Genomic DNA, 21,907 nt, shown 5'->3' with positions numbered 1-21,907 from the left:
AGAACCACTGTGCTTGCAAGTGATTTGTCAGTAGACAGCACTCTGCAAACAGATTTCTCATTTTGGAAAGAAAAAAAAATTACATGTGGTACAACTTTGAAATGAATGAAGAAATAATCACAATGTGCAAATCTAGTGAAAATGACAAATCAAATATAGGGCTACAGGACATTGATACACAGGGCTGGAACAAATAAAGCATTTTTATATATTTTTTTTCCTTAATTAGGCCAAGACAAAACTCAGAGCACTTCTTAAATATTCCTCATCATCTGAAATTTAATCAAGTGTGAGAGTGTGCATTGTGTGTGCTGGTGGGCTGTACATGCTCACTCTGACACCTGTAAAACTCATTCAAACCTCTTTGTGAACATTCAGAAAGCTACATGTGGATCAAATTAAATTTTAACTGTTTCTCCTTATTTCCTGAGACCTGTTGGATTTGCCAGTGTATATATAATTTTTGGTGTGTTTCTGACAGTAGCAATTTGCTGCGTCCATGTTACTCAGCGTGTATTTTTACACAAGTGAATATGTGTCTATGCACGTACAAAGCTTAATGTGCGTGAGTGTGTGCATTGTCCACTGTGTTTCTTAAAGTATTTTTATCCCGCTGACTTCAATGTCATCGTTTCCCCTGTGATCTCCGTTCAGCTGAAGACTCACCCTTCCAGTGACAATACTCCATTGTCTATTACAGGAACAGAGACTCTGACACACAGGGTTCACTGTAAGGACACTTAAATCACCAATATGGACTTGAATCAAACACAAGCTCTTAACTGTGGGTCCTGTCGCCTTCCATTCTTTTTTAATCCCGGAAAGTCGACTGCATTTGGACCTGCGTTGATCACACCCAGGCGGCTCTGTCAGAGACCGATGTCGTCGAGGTGAGAGTAGAAAGGCTAAAAACAAAAAGCCTTTTGTTCACAGTGACCTTGTTCTGACCTGACAAATCACACAATCCATGGAGGTGGCCCATGTTCACCAGGTGAACTTCACTAAGTGGTGAATGACGAAGAAAGAACCACTCTTATTTTTAATTGCTTCCTTATTTTCCTCACTGGTGGAGTCAGAAAAAAAAAGATTTTCACTGCAGTTTGATGTAAAATGGAAATCCATAATCCGTTGCTGAAAGTACAGCTTTTTGTTTTTGTTTTTGAAACCTGATTTTTCAGTTTTGATTCATCATGCAGACAAATCTACAACACAGTTCTTCTGTTTTCTCAAACAGTTTGTTGTTGCTGTTGCTGAAAATATAAATCACTTCCTGTGCAATTGAATATTTTTCCCAGGAAGATTGACACCAACTGACACCATTCACTTCTCACAGCTAATGAAAACGGTTTCATGAAGAGTTTGTTTGTCCTGTCAACCATATCCTTTAGCAGTGGAAGCAGTTTTACATCGAAATTTCATTGTGTTATGGCTTTATATCTTTACTTGGTTAGATACTGTAATGTATATATTGAGTAATAAAATACCATGACCACCACAAGGGTCATGGAACCTGTTCTTATATGAACGATCAGCCATATTTTTCTGTTGATAAAGTTTGGATTTTTAAGTTTAGTTTTTATTTGATAACAGTGTTATGCACTCTGTTTTCCTTTATTACCCCGCTGGCTCCTCAGTACAGCTCTCAGAGTTGATCTGCACTGAGAACCGGGTGGGAAACTTGTCTCAACCCTGGCAACTACTCTGATCCTGCATTTCCTTTTTTCTCAGACAGCATCGTAGTTCTCAGACAGACACAGAGTTCAGTGAAAGGACAAATAGATTTGAAACAGGCTGAAACTGAAAACGGTTCCTGCTCCCCTTATTAGTGGAGACAATGGGACAGAAGAATGGCCTTTCGTCAGTGAGATTAATAGGTCTGGGTTGGATCACATGTGTAGTCAAACCCTTTGAAATTCTCTCTTTAATTTGATCAAAATGTGGGGCCACTGACTCTTTAACTCCCAGAGCAGGGACTAAAATGACGAACACCAACATCTGAAGAGAAAGTAGTGATCCTACCTTCTCTTGATGCATAATCTTGTCAGTTATTTACTAGTTTCAAAGCAAGAGAAGCAAACATCAATTCGATGCATGTCCTCTCTCGCCTAATAACCCTGTGTCTCTTTCGTCCCCAGCATGTGTTCACAATGGACCCTGTGAATGTGGAAAGTGGACGAGGAAAAGTTCCTCATGACCCCAGCCTCCCCTTCGCTAGCACCTTCAGTGGTATGTCCCGTGTTGTTTTGCCTAAATGATATATCTAAATGAAATAACTTGAAGACCCGAAATTATTGAACCGGGTGGTGGGTGTAGTGTTTGGTTTAATGTGAAGTCTTGATGTGAGTTCTATCCTCATCCCTGTGCATGTGTGTAATAAAGTGTACAAAAACAATCCATCACATTCACGAAGTTGAACCTGCTCTGACAAAGCTGTCAAATCAGCACCATCCTTTTTGCAGTTTTGTGTTCTTTATCTGCCACATCTAACTATTTAGATGATAGTCTGTTTCTACACCTTTCACTGCTCTGTACAGTCTCCTATGTTTTGAAATGATAACAACCCCAAGAAAAGCAATGAGGGAAAGCCTACTTTGGCTTTGACACACATGCACATGTGCACACACACTCTCTGGAGTTGTGCTGACTAGGTTAAATAGTCCTGCGTGTTTCTCTCTGAATGTCATAAGGCATTTACCTTGAGAAATAATGCTGATTTATACCAGTGACAGACAATCCTGCATGTGTGTATGCATGTGTGTTCGTGTGTGTGCACCTTCCTCTCTCTGCAGCTGGTTGATTTCAGGATCAGAAATTATCCCACAATGCATTGTATTTGGCAGGAAAGCATTACATTAAAGCCAAATACTCACTAGTTTGGACCTTAATGGAGATATACAGTGGTCACATAGACACAGAACAATACACACAAACCTGTTGAGGAAAGTTGCTGCGCCTGTAGCATTGTAGAGAGATAGATCCAGATCCAGACAGATTGTCAGATATAATGGTATAAATTGTGCATGCTGGGAGAGCAGGGTTATTTGTTCAAGGTTTGTTCACCTGCACCCTGACTTAGCAGATCTGCTGACCTTCAGGTCAGCAAGGTTGCGTAAGACGACCAGACTCTTGTTACAGGACTGTCCTTGAGTTGATGGATGGATCAATAGTATATAAAAAGCTTAAAGGCTTTTCTTTTTTGAATGTGATGGTCTCATTCTCACAGACACAGGCATGCAAATAGAGACTGATCAACATGTCCATGCACAGAATGAAAAACAAAAAGAAAGTGTGTCAAGAATGAAACAGTAAAACCTGATGAAAGTTCTAGTCACTGGCTAAGACCTGTCTTCAGTGTGATCCTCTCCCAAACACACAAAGCTCAACTCCCCAGGCCCTGTCATAAATTATTGCTTGTGTGAATATGTTATTTCACATTGAGTTGACTGTATGTGTGTCTGTAAGGTAGACAAGGATGTGTGTTTTTCTAATACTGTTATTGCAGCTAAGTAAGATAAGAGGAATTAATTTACACCCATGAGCTCACAGGGGAGTAGTCTGTGGCCAGATTCAGCCCAGATCAGTTTCTACAATAGCAACTATGCTGGGAAAAATTAAAAACAGTTGTTTAAAAAAAAAAAAAGAAAAAAGAAAAATATGCTTATTGTGACATACCTCTCATGACATCTATCCCTCATGATTCTTTATTATCTGACAGGTGTTGTAGTGATTTCTATCCTGAGCTATTTCCACACCAGCTGAAGCATCATGTGAGAAACGTGCCATTAGAAATCTTTCTAATGGCACGTTGATGGTCGCAGTCTCAGTGGCAGATGTAGCGTATGAGTGTGTTCGAGCTAAGGTTTCAGATTATCCTCCTGGTTTGTTCTGTATTGGATTTGTCCCATTTCCTCTCTCCTTTCCTTCCTCTGCCTCATTTGCCTGAACCACAAAATTTTCCCTTTCACCCATGATTTCCTTATTCTTCCTCCGTGCCAAACTTTTTCATTTCACCTAATCCCTTTTCCTTGATGGCTGCTGTTGCTTTACATTCACTCTTCTCCTTCTCCTCCACATTCTTACAATTATTTTTACAAGTCTCTGACCACTCATCCCGTCTCTCTCCCCCTCCGTCCCTTACTCTCTACAGGTGGTGAGTTGTACACAGGACTGACGGCAGATTTCTTGGGAAGAGACTCTGTGATCCTCAGGAGCATGGGAGGTCGCTCCACTATGAGGACGGAGACTGATGAAAAACTTCTTCATGGTAATGTGTCACTGTTTCAATACATTTGTTAGATTCAAAACACAAATAAGACAATTATTGTATCATAGTCTTATCACAGGCAGAAAGAAAAGTTCCTTGGAAAACAAAGCTACATCCATGTTTGTTTGTACCCCTGAAATTTCTGAACTGGTCAAACTGATCACTGCTTTCTTTGAATTGATTCCCTTCTTCCTCCTCTCTTCACCCTTCCATCTTCCCCTGCAGATCCTGAGTTCATCGCTGCCCACCTCATCCCAGACAATGACGACAGAGACAATGATAAAGTGTATTTCTTCTTCACTGAGAAAGCCACAGATGCAGGGGACAGGGAGGGGGCCATACACACACGTGTGGGACGAGTGTGTGCGGTAAGATCCTTCATAAGCTGTTTATGTGTAGACATTTACTTTGTGATTGAGTACATGGTGATGTTTCTATTGAGGGTTCACCAGGCAGCTTGGCAATCCTGTATTACAGTGATTTCAGTAAATAAATCCAGTGGAACTGGTATCCAGCCAAGCAGATACCAGTTATACTCGCTAAACATGCTGAGGTTTTGACATATGCACCGCTGAGACTTACTACCTGCCACTACATTCCAGTGGAGATTTATTTTATTAGTGGCGCTGAAAGCATTGAAAAGTTTCACATGTCTTTCAAGAAACAATGTCCCACTTACTCAGAATTGTCCCTCAGACCTCAGTTACTAGATACAGCTGCGCAGATTGAGAGATTCTCTGTTGGCAGGTAGGGATGAGTGAAGCCAGATGATCAGGTGAGCTACACAATGCATCTCCCTATGGCTATACAAATATCACTTCCCAGGGCTGAGACACCTGCAGGGGTGTTTCACTTGAAGAAGATGTCGAGTTGTAATCTTGGAGAGTCCTTTTGGGCTTTGGTGTTTTCTGGAGGATCCATTATGGGTCTCAGAATTTGAGTCTATGCCTGGCCTTTCAGTGAGATGTATAGATTCACACTCCCACCGCAGTCTGCTAGAATAAGGATTTATATGAGGAACACAAAAAGAAAAAAAAAATGAACTAACAAGAAACAGCAGTTTGATTTAGGGGTCTTTTTCTATATTGTCACACACAAATGTCTGTGGGCTTAACTTCCCAGGACAGGACGTAATGGATTTATAGGTTTATGCTCCCGTTGTGACAGTTCCAAAACCTCAAATGGAAAAGACAAATGTCTTTTGGGGCAATCATATATTTACATTTCCCCAAAAGACCGTGAAGACAACATGCTTTTCAGAATTATATGAATCCTGTCTCCTTCTAAAAGGCACACAGCTGTCAACTTTCCCAGCAATAACCCACATCTGCCGTGCACACCCTCCCACAATCTTTCATGCGTATATTTGTTGTCCAAAAGCCATATGCTTGCTGTGTGCACTACGCAGGTATGCGTGGAAAAATACAAGAAAATTCACACACACAGCTGCAGGATTTCCTCAGAGACCATTTGACTGTTTGCCAGAAAAGTTTGCAGAAACTTCCAAGATAAAATCCACCCTAAACCAAATTCAAATGATAACTTTCTTCATCATCCTCGTCTCTATCCCTGCTCCCCTTCTTTCTCTCTATCTGTCTCTCCTTCTCTCTCCACATACACAAATCAGAGTGTTTCCTCCTCAGCCCTCTATTTCTTCCTCAGGCAAATCTGAATCATTGTCATCACTTCCCCTGTGGTGCCTCCTGTGAAAAAGCTAATTATCACTGCTGATACACATGCACACACACTCACGCACACACACTGACACAAACAATTTCTTCAATTTTGATGAAAAAAACACTACGAAGGACACACGTGTGCTCACGTATTTCCTTGGTATCCATTGTGAGTCCTTGCACATTTATTCTCTGCAAAGGACAAAGGACTGTGCCTGCATATATTATTGTATTTACATCCTTTGTGACAAAGGCTGTGAGTACACTTTATGTTGTGTCTAATAAAAGCAGGTTCAGTAAAAAAACTAAAGTACTTTAAAAGAGATCATCATATTGATCATTTGGTTCAAATCAACAGAGGACATCATCAGCGTACACTGGATGCCTTCCTTGCTTGCAGGTCGGCACTGCAGACATCTTCACTTCTTGCTTGTTTCGGGGGCTTTTTACCTTCAGTTTGGTCGACAAACACCTGATCAGACTCAGGCAACATGAGTCTGATCAGGTGTTTGTCCAATCAAGAACAGTTTGGCTATAAATGATAGGATTTCTCTGTATGATAAGGATCACTGTCCATCTTCATTGTCCTAAAACTGGGGAACTATTTATAGAAAGATCTAAAAAGAGAAAGAAAAAGTTTAAGAGGTTCTTCAGTGTTTGATCCATATGGATGTGAACACCTTATACCACAGCTAATGCTCAGAGTCAGCAATTTAGTCTCAGTTACTGATTCAATCCAAATCTAGTGTGCAGGAGTTCAGAGCCAAAACAATTAAAAAAATGTGTGTGTGGAAATTAATATGCAGTTCTGTTTTATTGATTTTATTTCTGCATTTTCTGCCAGAATGATGTTGGAGGCCAAAGGGTGTTGGTGAACAAGTGGAGTACCTTCATCAAAGCCAGACTGGTTTGTTCTGTACCGGGACCTCATGGCATCGACACACACTTCAACCAGCTTGGTAAGACAAACACAAACCTTGGCACTAAGTCATGCACTGAACATGAACACACACTAACATGGCATTGTCTTTTTATGTAAAACAGAGGATGTTTTCCTGCTGAGGACCAAGGATGAGAGGAACCCAGATGTCTATGCAATCTTCAGTACTATCAGGTAAAACCACATGAAGTCTCATATGTGTTTACATGTTAATCCCCAGGACTTTACCTTAATATTATCTATTCTAGACTCCTCTACACCTGGAAGTATTTATTTGGTCCACAGTATTCCTAAGAGGAAAAAAAAAATACACTTCAGTTGTTCAGTCATGTTTTTTCTTGATTTAATGCGATGCATGTCTCAGTGATCTGTTAAGTGTTAGTGTCCTGTTGTGGTAAAAATGCTGGAGGCTTCTCCACTCAGTTTTGAAGAACAACTTGGCGCCAATGGAAAAATCTTGATTTTGCCAGTTTTACTTCACACCTTGCTGCAGTGATGTGAAATTGTACTCCAGGGTGCATCAATACACTCTGACATCGCCTGTTGGGTGTGGTTAAAGGTTCACTCTATCTCATAGTGAGAGGTTCAGCAGATTTGAAAGCAGTGAAAAACTCAGTAACTTCAGTGTAACAATAATGTTATTGCTTTTAGACTTCAAAGTCATCATGGGACCAACAACTTTAGAACATATAAATTGGTGATTTTATTTTGTTCCTCTCCCTTCAGTCATTTTTATGAGTTTCTGTTTCTTCCAAATGAAACTGAAGCTGCTCACATTTCTTGTCAAATATTTAATCCAAAATAAGAAAGATATTTGTGGACATCTCTTCTTTCTCCTCCACAGCAATGTGTTCCAGGGCTTTGCTGTGTGTGTTTACCGTATGGCTGACATCAGAGAAGCCTTCAATGGACCCTTTGCTCATAAAGAGGGTCCCGATTACCAGTGGGGTGCTTATGAAGGCAGGGTCCCTTATCCAAGACCAGGAGTGGTGAGTGATTGTTCACAAAGTATTTCACCTTTAATGGTGAATTAACTCAAACGTTAACCATACTAACTATACTGCACTTATCATTTTTCCTATAATTCATGCTTCTGCTCGGTAATATTATGAGGAAACAGATCCCAGTCTTATTATGTTGATGACACACTGTTATACATTTACATTTCTCTTCTAAACTGTATTAACAATATTAATTGTTGGATGTCCAGAATGGTTTACAATTTAACAAAGACCAGACTGATATCCATAGGATGGATATTATTCAGTTAGCAGATTACGAATCTCAGAGTTGTTTCAGCGGTGACTGAATTTTTTAAAAATCACATAACTAAAATAATTTTCATTGCTTGAAAAACATATCTGAAATTAGAGGATTTTTATCCCTAATTGACTCTGAGAAACTGATTAATGTATTAATGTCATGCACCTAACTGGAAAACAGCAGCAGCAGCACAAACTATACTTCTCTATGATAAATTTAACAAAAACAACATTAATGACGGTAGGATTTATTGCAGGGCTGTTTTATTAGAGTACATATTACTTAGATTTTTCTAATAAACCAGCAATTATTATGAGGGTACTTAAATCACTTCAGAATCAATTTAAAATTATTCATTGAATGGTCAGTGGACCATGCCTATTACTGGTTGTGACCTCACTGGGAAAGCTACCAGTACCATTTCCCACAACAGCTCAAACTGAACTCCTGTCCAATGACTTGGATTCATTTTTCTCTCAGACACAGTGTGGGTGGCATTACATTTTCCCCAAAACAGATTTAGTTAGTGTAACATAGTTGTGTGTGTAATGTAATTCTTAGGAGAAGCGGCTGCTCAGGTCCTTGGAACAAAAGAGAAAAAAAAGCCTGGAGGGTAGCTGGGTATAAAAACTTTAAAAATGAGGCGTAGAGAGTTTCCATATCAGTAAAGTAAACCACTATATGTGGTAGTGCAGCTGTGGCAACTGTGTAGAGTACAGACCCTTCTCCTGGTTTACATCCGGACTCTCAGCGGACATCTGTCATGTTCTCCTTCTGTAATTCAGACTTGTTACACACACAAACACACATGTAGGCCATGCACATAGACACACATCATGCTGCCCTCATTAGCACAGTGAAGGAGGAGAACGCATGGAGGCAGAAGGAGTATGAATAACGTGAGAGGAGAACAGACACCTCTGTGGTTTCACTCTGCTGACTCCCTGATTAACAGGAATGTGTTGGCTTGAAATGGGAAAGAGAGAGAGAAGGAAGGAGGAAATAGAAGAAGAGAGGAAAAAGGTGATGACTGGGGGTGGGCTGATGGAAAGAGGCACAGATGGGAAGAAGAGAGAGGAATGAGAAGATAGAGAGAGTCAGTTGATTGTTATTTCTGTCTCACTTGCACCTGACAGAACATTTAAGTCCCTTTTTATTTTTCTGGATTTTTCAATGTAACAGATTAAAGCTTGATCCCATGAAATATCCACAATGTCTCCTCCGTCACCTGTCAAAACTCACCCAGAAAGTAAAATTTTAGTTTCACCTTCTGAAAGAGGTCATTTGAGACAGATTTGGTGAATATATCCTCCTTAGATATTTATCTTGGACGGAAATGTTACAGTACGTTGTTTGAATTTGTGTCAGAACTCATTCCTGTAACAGACAAAATGATGGGATAGTCTCTTATTGCAGACTGACCAGAGACCTACCTGGACCTTTGCATGAAATTCCATTAATCTCTGTACTTCGTATTTTTCTGCTGGTCTCTGTTATCTGTGTTACTCACTTTCATTATAAAAACTCTTGTTTGGTGCAAACTTTTAGGTTGCTATCAGACAATTTTTATCCAAATCTCTCAGATTGGAGACACATTGCTAACACAAAAATAATTTTTGATGATTTAAATAAATGAGCCATATTATATTATTCTGTCACTTTGACAATCAGTGAATTATACTCATTTTATCTCCACTGTCAGTGGGTTTACATTGGATTTGTCACTTTCAGAGCTTTAGCTGTTGAAGTTAAATATCTTGTTCTTTTGTGGCGGCTTGCAAAGGCGTATATCCATGTTGTGCATCAGGAGGATGAACTTGTTTGGTTTCATGAAAAACATTCTGTCACATTTGGGTTTGATGTAGAACTCATATTTGGTGATTTCAAGAATCTTTTTTGTCTTGGAGGGCAAAAGAGTGAATCCACAACCACAGAGAGGTTGATGTTGAAATGAGGAATGCAATTTTCCAAGATTTCAGCTTATCTCCTTCTTCTTCCTGTTCTGTCTGTTTGTTGTTACGGATCAATGTTTTATATGCAGGAGGAGGGCTTACACAACACATACTGTGCTTAACACACACACACAGAAGCACAGTCACATCCACATCCACAGTAAAAATGGAAATGGATAGATGTCTGCCAAATATGCTCACGCTCCTCTCCCTCTCATTAATTCTCACTTGGCTCTCAGTTGGAGATTGAAAGCAGTGGATTTGCTGCAGCAAAGTTTGGATGAGTTGAGAACTGACTTGGGAACTCTTCCAGTTTAGGTTTTACGTGCTGTGCAAACAGATGATGAGTAGTTTAGTGAGAAGTTTTGAAACAGACTTGACACATCAAGGACGTGCACTGGGAGCTGCGTGTGTAACTATGTGAAAGATACACACACAAACACGCTGAGAAAATGTTCCTTCAGTTCCAAAGGATGAGTGCAAAAGACCTGGATTTTTGTTTCAGTATGTACAAATAACAATTAGGTTGATTTTGCTGCACAGTTTACCCACAGATTAGGAAGCGATAGTGGAAAGTGTGTGCTTGAACCCCATTCTGAATTGTACACATCACAATTCATGCCCTGCTTATTGTTGCAAAAGCCATACTATAAACACATTAATATTTTTTGGGAGGCGTTTGAAGTTAGTGAGTGGGAGAGGCGAGCTTGGATTCGCTTACACATTCTACAGCCTCTGCAATAAATTATAATTGATGCTATTTAGTAAAGTATACTCAGAGGAACGTACAATACATGTGTATATTTGAATCTAACCTCCCTGCACAGTTCAGGTCCTCTCTCTCTGAAACTGAATCCAGACCATTATGGGGCTATTGTGTGAATTAGTTACTGTTGTGATAAGCAGGAGTAATAATATTTCTACCATATGGAAATACAGTCTGGAATAGCAATATCAAGCAATGAGATTTATATAAATACCTTACCTTCGACAATAAGGTGATCAAATGACCAACTTCTCTCTTTTCTGTATAAGAGAATCAATCTCAATTAAGTTTCTTCCTCTTCCTTAGCCTTAACTTATGATATCTGGCAAAGTTGCCAGCTTCATGACTTTGACGTGTTTTTATCTTAGTCAGTATCTGTGTTACTTTTCTTTTCTGATGGAGCTTCTCTTGTCCTAATCCCTCTGTAACACCAACCTCCACCTTCATGTCATTATCAGTTTGTCAGCTTTCTGTCCTCTTTAGGCTTCCAAGGTCTTTCAGAGTAATATCTTTTCTCTGTCCTCTCCACATTTGTCTTTTTATGCTTGAGAGAAATTATCACAGAGTAGTTAAACTTCAAACAAACAATAACTGATGATGAGTCTTACAGAATCTGGATGAATCTAATCTGATCTTGCCCAGCTGCAGCTCTCCTGTTTATTTTCAAAAACAAAAGTACCTTTTCAGTTATTGATCTTGATAAGATAAAAGTGCAGGTGAGCCCAGTTCAAGAGAATCATATATGAAGAAGCAGTCTTCTGAAGAGAGGAAATCTGCTTCCAGGGGTGGACCAGACAAACAAGCTACGAGACACTCATGATGGTTTTGGCCACCAGCAGAGACAATGGAGCCCATCACCTCTGAATGGAACAGTTGACATTTTCCTGCTCAGAGTTCAGTTAAATGTGTAAAACAGTTGTAGTGCAGACTTATAAAAAAAAAAGTAACTGTGCGTGACAAAGACTTTGGCTGCTTCACAAAGAATCGCTGATCTGAATCACGAGCAATCTCAAAGGTCATGTGGTTTGTGTAAATGCCTTCATTTGGACACTGTTCAACCTTCATAATTATTTGAATGATACAATATCTCAGCAAAGTATTAGCACATTTTTCATGGCTCCATTGACACAAATGGGAGTTTTTATTTTATTTTTTTTAACAACAAACTGTGCTTCTATAGAGCAGCTTTCAAACACATAACTTTACAACAGTGGTTGTGAATTTTCATCCAAAGTTTTCAGGCACAGTAAAACTGCTAATGAGGGTTCTTTGAGAAGACTTTAAGACCATAATTAGGCCATAGTTCTTTTGGTAAGCAATGCTTCCAGTGGTGGAAAATGGAGGGAATGTAGTGTGAAAGTGGAAAATGTCCAGAACGTTGCTTTAAACTCTTCTTGTGCCCATTTATCTATCCCTGCCTCCTTTCATTTTTCCCTTTTCCAGCGTACCTTCTGTCTTCAGCCAAGGATTTTGCCCAAGTGGATCTTTTAATGGTTGTCTTTTCCACCCTTCTCCCTTTTCCTTTGTTCCTCCACATCTTTGTCATCAATCCCTGCAAATCTCCAGTGCCCCAGTAAAATCACCAACCAGCCTGGCAGAGAGTTTGGCAGCACAAAGGATTTCCCTGATTCAGTGCTGCATTTTGCCCGTAGCCACCCGCTGATGTGGCGGCCGGTGTATCCCGCTCTGCGCCAGCCTGTGCTTGTAAAGGCCAACATTCCCTACAGGCTGAAACAAATCGTGGTAGACCGGGTTGAGGCAGAGGACGGGCAGTATGACGTAATGTTTATTGGCACAGGTAAGTGCATTTCATTCCTATCCAGATTAAGAAATTTGTACTGTCTAACTTTTCAAATTATATGATCAGTTCAGAAGTCAAAGGGTAAATTGTTTTTGTCGATTAAATTTTATGCCGCCCTGTTGAGAAGCTGGATTAATGGGGCAGAGAGGAACATGGCGTAAAATGCAGTAGTTTTGATTCTGTTCTGTATCTGTGGCTTACAGTGTGTGTTTGCTTGTCTTTCAGACACTGGCACAGTATTGAAGGTCATTGCCCTGCACAGTGGAAACAGTCTAGAGACAGAGGAGATCACACTGGAGGAGCTACAAGTCTTTAAAGTAAGTTTTACTCCATCAAGTATCTTAAAGTGTAAATCTCTCTGTCTATCTTTGCTTCCTCCTCGGTCCTTGTGTTATTTTTACACAGCAGGCCACATCGAAGAATCTGCCATTCATCATCATAGATAACATTTCTGTCAGTGTGTCTCTTAAACCTTCTTTGTACCCTACAGATAAGAACCAACAAACACTTGTCTGAAAAAGAAAACTTGTTTCAAAACCTAATTGATTTTTTTCTCCTCATTTTCAAAGGATAATTCTCTTCTTGAATTTGCTCTTTCTTACATCTGCTTGGACTTTTCAGATTGTAAACCTTTTCACACACTGTGAAATACCTGAGGTCAATTATTTTCATTATTGCAGGTGCCAACTCCAATCACATCAATGGACATATCTGTGAAAAGGGTAAGTTGATATGACTGTAATTACTAACTTTAATACTCACTTCTATTAAGTTAAACCAACCATTATCTTCATCTTTTTTTAAATTTGCCTTTTTCTCCTCTCATCACTTCAAACAGCAAGCCCTGTATGTGGGCTCTCCAATAGGTGTGGCCCAGGTGAAGCTGCACCGCTGTGAGACTTATGGGAAAGCCTGTGCTGAGTGCTGCCTGGCCAGAGACCCTTACTGCGCCTGGGATGGATCATCATGCGCACGATATGTACCCAACAGCAAACGCCGCTACCGTAGGCAGGACATCAGGCATGGAAACCCTGTGCTGCAGTGTATGGATCAGAATCTCAGTGGTGAGTGAGAATACCTCCTTTGCATCTTTTCTTTTGTGCCATCTTTGTTTATTATGCAGGACTATTTCTTCCTGAAGTCTCAGATGGTTTCCTGGCAACCTTCTGGTGATGGCACCCAGCCAGATAATAGTCTTGCATGTAACCTCTGTGTCAAACCACAAATTTTCATTTCTACAATTTGGTTTTTGAATCGATTAAACAAACAAGATTTAACATATTAGTCAATGAGCTTTAGAGGAGCTGATGTGTGGATTTAGTTTCCTTTGGACAGAGCCATGGTAGCTGTTTCCCCCTGTTTCCAGTCTTTGTGTTAAGCAAACCAGCTTCTGGCTTTAGCTTCACATTTAAAGTACAAACAAGTGCATTTGACTTAGCAGACTTTTCTCATATAGAATGATCAATATCACTGGCAATTCACATTTTTTACTGCTGAATGAGTTGTCCTGGTTTTAAGGTCATGTTTCTAGTATTTGCTAGAACAGATTTCCACATTCTTTCAAGGACACTGTAGGTCAGCTTTACTTCTTGTATTGTCTCTACAACAGCATTACTGTCCTTACACACTCTAAACTATTTAGCTGTAGATAGGAAGAAGACCAGTGAGGCTCCACTCTTCTGTATACAGTACATGTCTCTGTATACACCTGAGGTCCAGGGGAAGATGTTGTTGGACATGTGCCAACCTGTGTTTGAATGAAGTTTGTATGTATGTGTTTGTGTCTGTAAGGATCAGAGCCTATCTGTGAGCCTCTTTCACAGGATGAGAGCCAAAGAGTGTTTATGTGAGAGGTCTGTCAGTTCATCCCAAGCTGTTTGAGACAAACGTCGACAGAAAGTACATGTTAACTTTTCAAAAACACATGTCTGTTTACACACAGCACATGCAGTGCAATACAACTTATTTCACACCAGATCCCACATTTTTTTTTGTGAGACATTTGTGTTAAAGGAAGGAATGATGGTGCTAGTTTGTATGTGAGAGAGAGAGAGAGAGAGAGAGAGAGAGAGAGAAGGAAGAGCTGAGAGACTGACACATGAGCTCAAACTTCCATAAATATCAGTTATCATTCTGAGAAAAATGAATAAGGGGGAGAAAATAGATAAAGGTGATGTAGATGTGAGGAAAAGAAAAAAGTGTAAAGACAGGCAAAAAGGAGAGAAACAATGCTGTTGAGAGGCAGGTAAGAAAGGCTGTGAATGTGTGTTTGCTCACCTGAGTGTAGGTATGGAGATGAGGTGATGAAAGATGCCTCCCTCGAAACCTCTGGATGAACCCTGGTTTTAAAAGATTCCTTTGTGCCAAGGTGTCAGGTTGTTGTTAAAGTAAGATTTCCATATGTTTTCTTTGCTAAGACTGAAGTTTAGCTGTTTCACCCTACCTTCAGCCTTTCTGATAAACTAAGCTGACAACTACTGTCTCCAGCTTCAAATTAAACAGATAGATATAGTGGTATCAATCTTCTCATCTTATTTCAGATATTTGGGTATTCTCTCTGCTTATTTTTTGGTTGTTGTTGGTGTTTTTTTTTTTATCCTACACACATTCACTCCCTGAATAAGTTAGGGATGCTTGGAAAAGATAGAGAATATGAGGAAAAGTATATGTAGACCATAACTTACATGTAACTTCTGTATTTATTTCTTCCCAACACCGGTGTTGATTAGAACAATTTTAGATCCAGACAGATTCTGTCTAAACTATTTTGAATAGAATGTGTTTGTGGAGCCCGAGTCTCTGCTGTGTGCCCGTGTTGAAAGATTGTATGTCTAATGTTTAATGACTTATTTAGTTCATAAAGTATATTTATATGCAAGATAAGAAGACAAGATAAAATACCACATGACAAAACACATGAAAGCAAAATACCCTCTAGGGGCCTCATTAAGGCATTCTCCAAAGCAGGCGTAATAATAGATGAAGAGATTAAAATGCAAAATGTCACACTCAGTCTGTGTTTTATTCAAAGTAGTAACAATAACTGTATTTTATAGAATTCATTTAGAGATTGGCATACATAAAGGTTCATATGCACGTGGCTCAGTGTGGTAAATTTGACAAGATAGGCTACTGGCTGAAGAAGGTATATTTTAAGAATACAGAAGGTGTATGTATGGAAAATCCCAGATAGTTCAGTTCTTTAAAATGGTACAGCTTTACAGTCTTCAGTTTCAGTCTTTCACAACCTCTTTCTCTCTTTCAACCAGAAGACCTTGATGTGACGGAGGACAAGGTTGTGTATGGGACAGAGAACAACAGCACATTCCTGGAGTGTGTTCCTCGGTCTCCACAAGCTACTGTAACCTGGCTCGTCCAACACAATGACCACAAGGAAGAGGTGAGACAATCAGTAAATAGCCAGCACATCAAAATCAAGATCAAGATGGTGAAATACCTCCCTGTCTCACTATATCTATGATGGTTGGAAGGTAGGCAGACAAAAGGTGGAATGAAACTTCTGACAAACAGTGGCCTGAGTAACTGCCTCTGAAAGTGAGATTTGGATGTGAATTTGGCGCATGGTTGACACATTTGACAGCTATTTGACATATGGTTGAAATTAAACAGTTACATTTCAAAGGAAAATGTACAACTGCTCTTTTACTCTTGGATAAACAGTGAATTCTTTGCACACTTTGAGCACATGCCATTGAAAGCTGAAGTGTCACTCAGGGTTAACAGGCTTCTGTGACTTAAACACAGTCCTTTCAAAGTGCTGCTTTGAAAATTACGTTGCCTTGTGCGCCTACACCCACAGTAATTTTTCATCTGTTTGAGGTTATGTTTCTCTCAGCTTAACTGAGTACCTCGGTCAGCCATGCAAGTATTAAGGCATTACCACCCCTCTCCGTTTCCCTGCAAATAAACATTTGGCTGCCATTCTAACTGACAAGGCTGCCATGTTTGTGTTGGCACCAAAGGATAGTTTGACAAGCTGAGGGATGGAATAAGTGTGATGGAGAGGTAGGAGGTTGATAGAAAAAAAGAAGAAGGGGAGAGAGTTTCGGTGGAAAAAGGCAAGAAAAGACAAAGAACGAGAGGAAATAGATAGTAAAGAAAGTAAAAACTTACTGTGGCTAGATTTCATGGGGCATTCTTGCTGTTGCAATTCAAGCAGAGAAAACAGTCCCTGTTTTGCCTCTTTCTTTTCACATGCAATGAAGTGAAATACAAGCTCTTTGCCTAAATTTTGGTGATTCTTAGTTTGTTTGCATCAGCCATATGAATGGGCTGAAGGGAACACACTGACTGCATTGGGGATTTTTCCACAAAGGCTTCTGCCATCAGAATAACTGGAAAGATAAAGATACTACTATATAATCTCATTAATGTTTTATATTTCGTGCTTTCTTTCTTGTTAATCCACTTAAAATCTTTGCATTTATAATCAAAAGGCTTTGGAACATCTACATACATCTACTGTATATACACTACAGAAGCAAAGTCATTAGGTGCACATGGAGCTGTTTGTGATTTTCACAGTGTGTAAGCTAAAGCATCAAATTTAAAATAATTTAGTTTGAACTTTAAAAATACCACACTTGCAAAGTCACTTGGTAAATTTTAAAATGTGTTGCTACTTTTAGGTACAAAAAATAAAAATTATAGACACATGTTCTCTCCCTGTCTTCCTTAGGTGAAGCTAGATGATCGAGTGATGTCAACGGAGCAGGGTCTCCTGTTTCGTCGTCTCTTCCGTCAAGATGAAGGTGTGTACATCTGCCGTTCCCGAGAGCATGGCTTCACGCAAACCCTGGCCCGCCTCACCCTTGAAGTCCTCCAGGGGGAGACAGTGGATGAGCTCATGGCACGCGACAACGCCGGCCTCCCTGACTCATTCAAAGACCGGTCTACAGGAAGCTACAGGGCCTGGATGCCTTGCAGTGCATACAGCAGGGGTGGCTCATCAAGCCAAATCGGCCAATCACGTACGTGGTTCAAAGATATCATGCAGCTGATTGGGCCATCAAACCTGCCACACGTGGAGGAGTACTGCGAGAGAATGTGGTGCAATGACAAGCTGAGGAGGAAACACAAGGGCATGCTGGAGAAATACCGCCAGGCACAGGAGAGCGCCAGGAAGGCTCGTAGCAAGAGCTCCAGCGAACGTAACCGCACGCCGCGGGATCTGAGCGCATGGGAGGAGTAATGGAGACAATGTGAGAGGGGAAAAGAAGGACAAAACGAAAGAGGAAAAAGAGAGAACAATAATAGTACAGGACAAGATGAAAGGGGCAACAAGAGGATCAAGATCAACCTTATAGTTTAAACTCTGGCACACTGTAAGAATAAGGTAGATCAGAACATCACGTCTGCTTTGTCAAACCTAACAAAATAGATTTAATGAAATCAGTGTAGAAACTCAGTGTATGTGTATGTCAGGTGCTAGAGGTTGGTTCTGACTGTGGCCCCCCAAAAAAAATAAAAAATAAAAGAGACAGAGGTGTTTGGTTGTCTGGAAAGACAACACACAAGTAGAGACTGCTATTGAACAAGACAGGTTGTTGTTGATGAAATGCTGTTGACACTGTTAAAGAGAACATAAGAGACAATCTTTCAAGTACACTCTGAGGATGCTTTTTAAAAAATCTTGATTACCTAGGACTCGTCCCCCTCTCACCACTTTGCCCTTGTATACTCCTACTGTTATTGAAATGAGGAACACTGCTTTCATTGCGTTACATCATGAAAGTCATTCTTCACTGAGAAAACCTTCAAAACATCACAAACCTCAGATTTAAAAATGTATGCATGCCTGTGCATTAACTCAACCAACAGCAGACCCTGTTTTATGTCTGCTTTTGCAGCCTCATTGACTCTTTGATGAACATTGTGTTGGCTCATATCATTGTGTTAATTGTTTCATCCGACTACCAAGCGGGGCTGGGCAGGTTTTTCATGTAAATATCAATGCTAATTGCAAACTGGGGCTTCAACAGAGAGGAGCATCACATTTGTAGGCTTTGCACCTTTGGAGACTACAAAACAGCAAATTTGCCGTGTGCAGCTTTGACACGATTACTTTCAATTTCTTTCTTCCTCACTACCGAGTTGGTTACATTTCACAGTGCAATCACTGGATTCATCTCCTCCTCACTATGTATTTAACAGCCCATGTCTCTTGCCATGTTCTGCACTTGACTTTGTTCATGTGTGACTTCAGCTCAAGACACAACACTTTTTGCTGTATATTTGTTAGAAGCATATGAAGCTAATGAAGCATACAGGCTTAAACTCTCTATCACACACACACACACACACACACACACACACACACACACACACTCTCTATAAACTGAAATCCCACTAACCCATCACACTGAATGCATAAGCTCAGCTAACTCAAACTGGAAGCCACCATGAGACGACTGTTGATGGTTCAACAGATTAAAGGCAAATTGCTTTATTTTTACTGCTATGGGTTGAACTTTCCATTAAACACCAGCTCGAGATCAAAATTCCCCCTCATTGACCCTTTAAGGGATATTTCACAGAGGCTTAATTTCATGCTTTTGGGTTATGTGCCGTACCACCTCTTGGAATGTACCTAATAGTCACGGTCCAATCCTCAGTATTGGCTTTGTTGGGAATTTTCAGGCAACTCAACTTCACTTAACGCAAACTCCAATAGATCTGCCCAAGATCTGCCATTTTATTTAAGTGTTCAAAACAAAAGAAAATGTATATCAAGCACCCAATTTTCATTTCAGTTACATTATGTTTACCTTCGCTGACAATCTGGACTATAAGATTGAATTCTGGTGAAAAAAGTTCAGCTCGTTTGCCATTAAAGGAGAAATTACATAACCTGACCACTCTGTGGTAACCTCACATGTTAATCAGCCACTAAACTTGTTTTCCCACAGTTCCTCTGTGTGCTGTAGCTTTCCAATGACAATAGAGGGAACAATAGAAGGGTCATCCATAATGACTGACTCCTTTTGTCTTTCTGCTTTGGAAACACTGGTTTTAAGACGGTTCATGATTTGAACACATGATAATCCACATTGTTATCAATGTCACTTTTGTTTTTAAAATATAACTTTTTTTTATGGTTACTCAATCCAAATGGTTTTCCTTCCATGTTTTGAAGAGAACAGAGGGTTCAATTTATTAATAAGACTGAACAAGAAAGATAAAGAAGCCAGGCAGATAAAGAAAAAATGGATTTGAACAGTGCAAATATGAGTGTTGGTTTCCATTGGTTTCCAATTATAAACTGTAAAAAAAAGTTATCTATACCTATTAAATTCATTACAACAGTTACCTACTTTCAGAAACACAATCAGCAAGAAGTCAAGTACAATAGAAGCCAAAGAACTGAGGACATCCAACATGGCTGCCTCACATGAAACCCCTATAATATGTATACATATTGAGGATGGTATATCTATTCTGGGAGCCCCTCTAATTGCAACATTAGCACCAATGAACTTGAAACAAAAAGAGGGAAGAAGTGGCTCAGGTGAGAAGAAATGATAGAGCAAGATTAAATAATAAGGTACTAAAAGCATCTTGTGAAGGCTGTATTTGCAATTTATAAAAATCCTAATCCTTATTAAAAACACTTCTTCCCACAATTCATTAGAATGAAGTGAGTATTTTACTGTTTTGTACAATACACTTAAGCACATTTTACTCTAGCAAAGTTTATTTTCTTAGTTTGAGGATTGTGAGACTGGTCGCTAGACTCCAATTTTAGTGTTTTCTCTGAAAATATTGCTTCTGATGTATATCTAAACTGATAAAAAATGATAGAATGACAGGAAGGTAGTGTGCATGAAACAAAGAGACTGCTTGCAGGGTAAAATAGAGTTCAAACTTGATTGATCTCTAAAATAACCCTCAACAAAAGTTACTTTTCTCTGTAAAAATTTTAGATTTTAATGTTATCATAATTCTCTGGAAACAGATACACAAATACTTGGTCTGATCTGCGCTATGAAGACGACGAAACCTATTTTGTTTGTCTGTTGTGGTGGTGCTGAGGTTTCCACCTCTTTAAGTCCTGAATTTCTGCCATCAGAAAAATTTAAGCTCTTCAACAACTCCTGCAATTTTTGCAACTATGATTGTGAATTTAGTGTGTAAACTTGTCTAAAGATGCAAGTTTCTATTTGACGGCAACTGTCATAAGATGGAACTGCCAAAATAAATGCAGACACTGTTTTTGCTGGAGGGTTTCTGAGGCTTAAAATGCTTCAGAATTTCATCAGCAGCCCTCTCCTTTTTGCAAATAAGGAATTAGTAACAGACAAAGTAGTAGTAGAAACAGACAAAAATGTGCCATTACTAACTATATATCACAAACATTTGTGCACATTTAAAACAGGCATTTCAAAGTCTTCAAATGCATTTCAGTTGTTGTACAGCTGTACAAAAAGTGTTGTGGTATTGCATCTGACATTTTATATAAATTTAACTTACTATTTTGATGTCCACTCTCTGTAGTTTGTTGTTTTCAGTGCAGTTTCTTTTTAACTTGTATCTATTAACACAGTTTGAATGCACAGCTTTTGTCCTTTTGGCCTTAATTCAGCTGTGGTATTTTGCAGTGTATTTATGAAAACACCTGATAGATCTATTATGTGGCGAGGATTTAAACATTCATAAATATTGTAAAACATTTTCTGAAACTGGGGTAGAGTTTCACACCTGCTAAACTACAGCAGGTGATTCCAATGATTAGCTGCTCCTCCTGATTGGTGGTTCTTGCTACTCTATAAATACCTGCACCTGCTTTGCTCTCCCCAGCTACTCTGCAGGAAGCAGTCAGGAGGTTGTGTCTGGGGTAAAATGTTTGAGAAGAAAATGTAGTTAACACATTTAAATTATTTATCCACGAACTTGTCAGAAGTCAAACAAGCACGCTTTTGTAACCCTTTTGAAATTGAAGAGTTCAATAAGCATGGTTTCCCCACTGAGTTTTCACTGAACACCAAACCAAAACCAACTCTTATTAAAATCTAGGATAAAAAGTATAAGGACCCTTGGGTTTAAAATGCTCACTAACTCTGTGAAACTTCCCTTCATTGCACTGTAAAGACGTGTGCTGGCTGTGGGGTCTTTGACAGAAAGAGCCTAATTTAAATGTGTATTTATGTTTTATTTAAGTGTCTTTCTACCATGCATGCTGTGTAGTTGTATGCTATTTAACAACATTAAAAGTTGATTTTCTAACA

At 39.5% G+C, this 21,907-nt stretch overlaps 1 protein-coding gene across 2 annotated transcripts in view; it reads left to right on the top strand.

The window, feature by feature from the left end:
- Window positions 1-21,907, top strand: part of sema3bl (sema domain, immunoglobulin domain (Ig), short basic domain, secreted, (semaphorin) 3bl) — a 67,894-nt gene extending 45,987 nt beyond the window's left edge. The window contains exons 5-16 of one of the 2 annotated variants that reach the window (XM_041048676.1): window positions 2,136-2,226; window positions 4,148-4,264; window positions 4,490-4,632; window positions 6,785-6,899; window positions 6,985-7,054; window positions 7,725-7,869; window positions 12,428-12,659; window positions 12,888-12,979; window positions 13,343-13,384; window positions 13,501-13,726; window positions 15,935-16,062; window positions 17,362-21,907. In XM_041048676.1, coding sequence (XP_040904610.1) covers window positions 2,136-2,226; window positions 4,148-4,264; window positions 4,490-4,632; window positions 6,785-6,899; window positions 6,985-7,054; window positions 7,725-7,869; window positions 12,428-12,659; window positions 12,888-12,979; window positions 13,343-13,384; window positions 13,501-13,726; window positions 15,935-16,062; window positions 17,362-17,874 — 1,914 coding nt within the window. In that variant the 3' untranslated portion in view covers window positions 17,875-21,907. Of the gene's footprint in view, window positions 1-2,135; window positions 2,227-4,147; window positions 4,265-4,489; window positions 4,633-6,784; window positions 6,900-6,984; window positions 7,055-7,724; window positions 7,870-12,427; window positions 12,660-12,887; window positions 12,980-13,342; window positions 13,385-13,500; window positions 13,727-15,931; window positions 16,063-17,361 lie in introns of both variants that reach the window. The other variant, XM_041048668.1, reaches the window with a different exon arrangement.

Source organism: Toxotes jaculatrix, chromosome 2 (genome assembly GCF_017976425.1).
Source record: "Toxotes jaculatrix isolate fToxJac2 chromosome 2, fToxJac2.pri, whole genome shotgun sequence".
NCBI classification, from domain to species: Eukaryota; Metazoa; Chordata; class Actinopteri; family Toxotidae; genus Toxotes; species Toxotes jaculatrix.
Note: the sequence above shows the minus strand (reverse complement) of the source record. Positions and strands in the feature narration are given on the sequence as shown.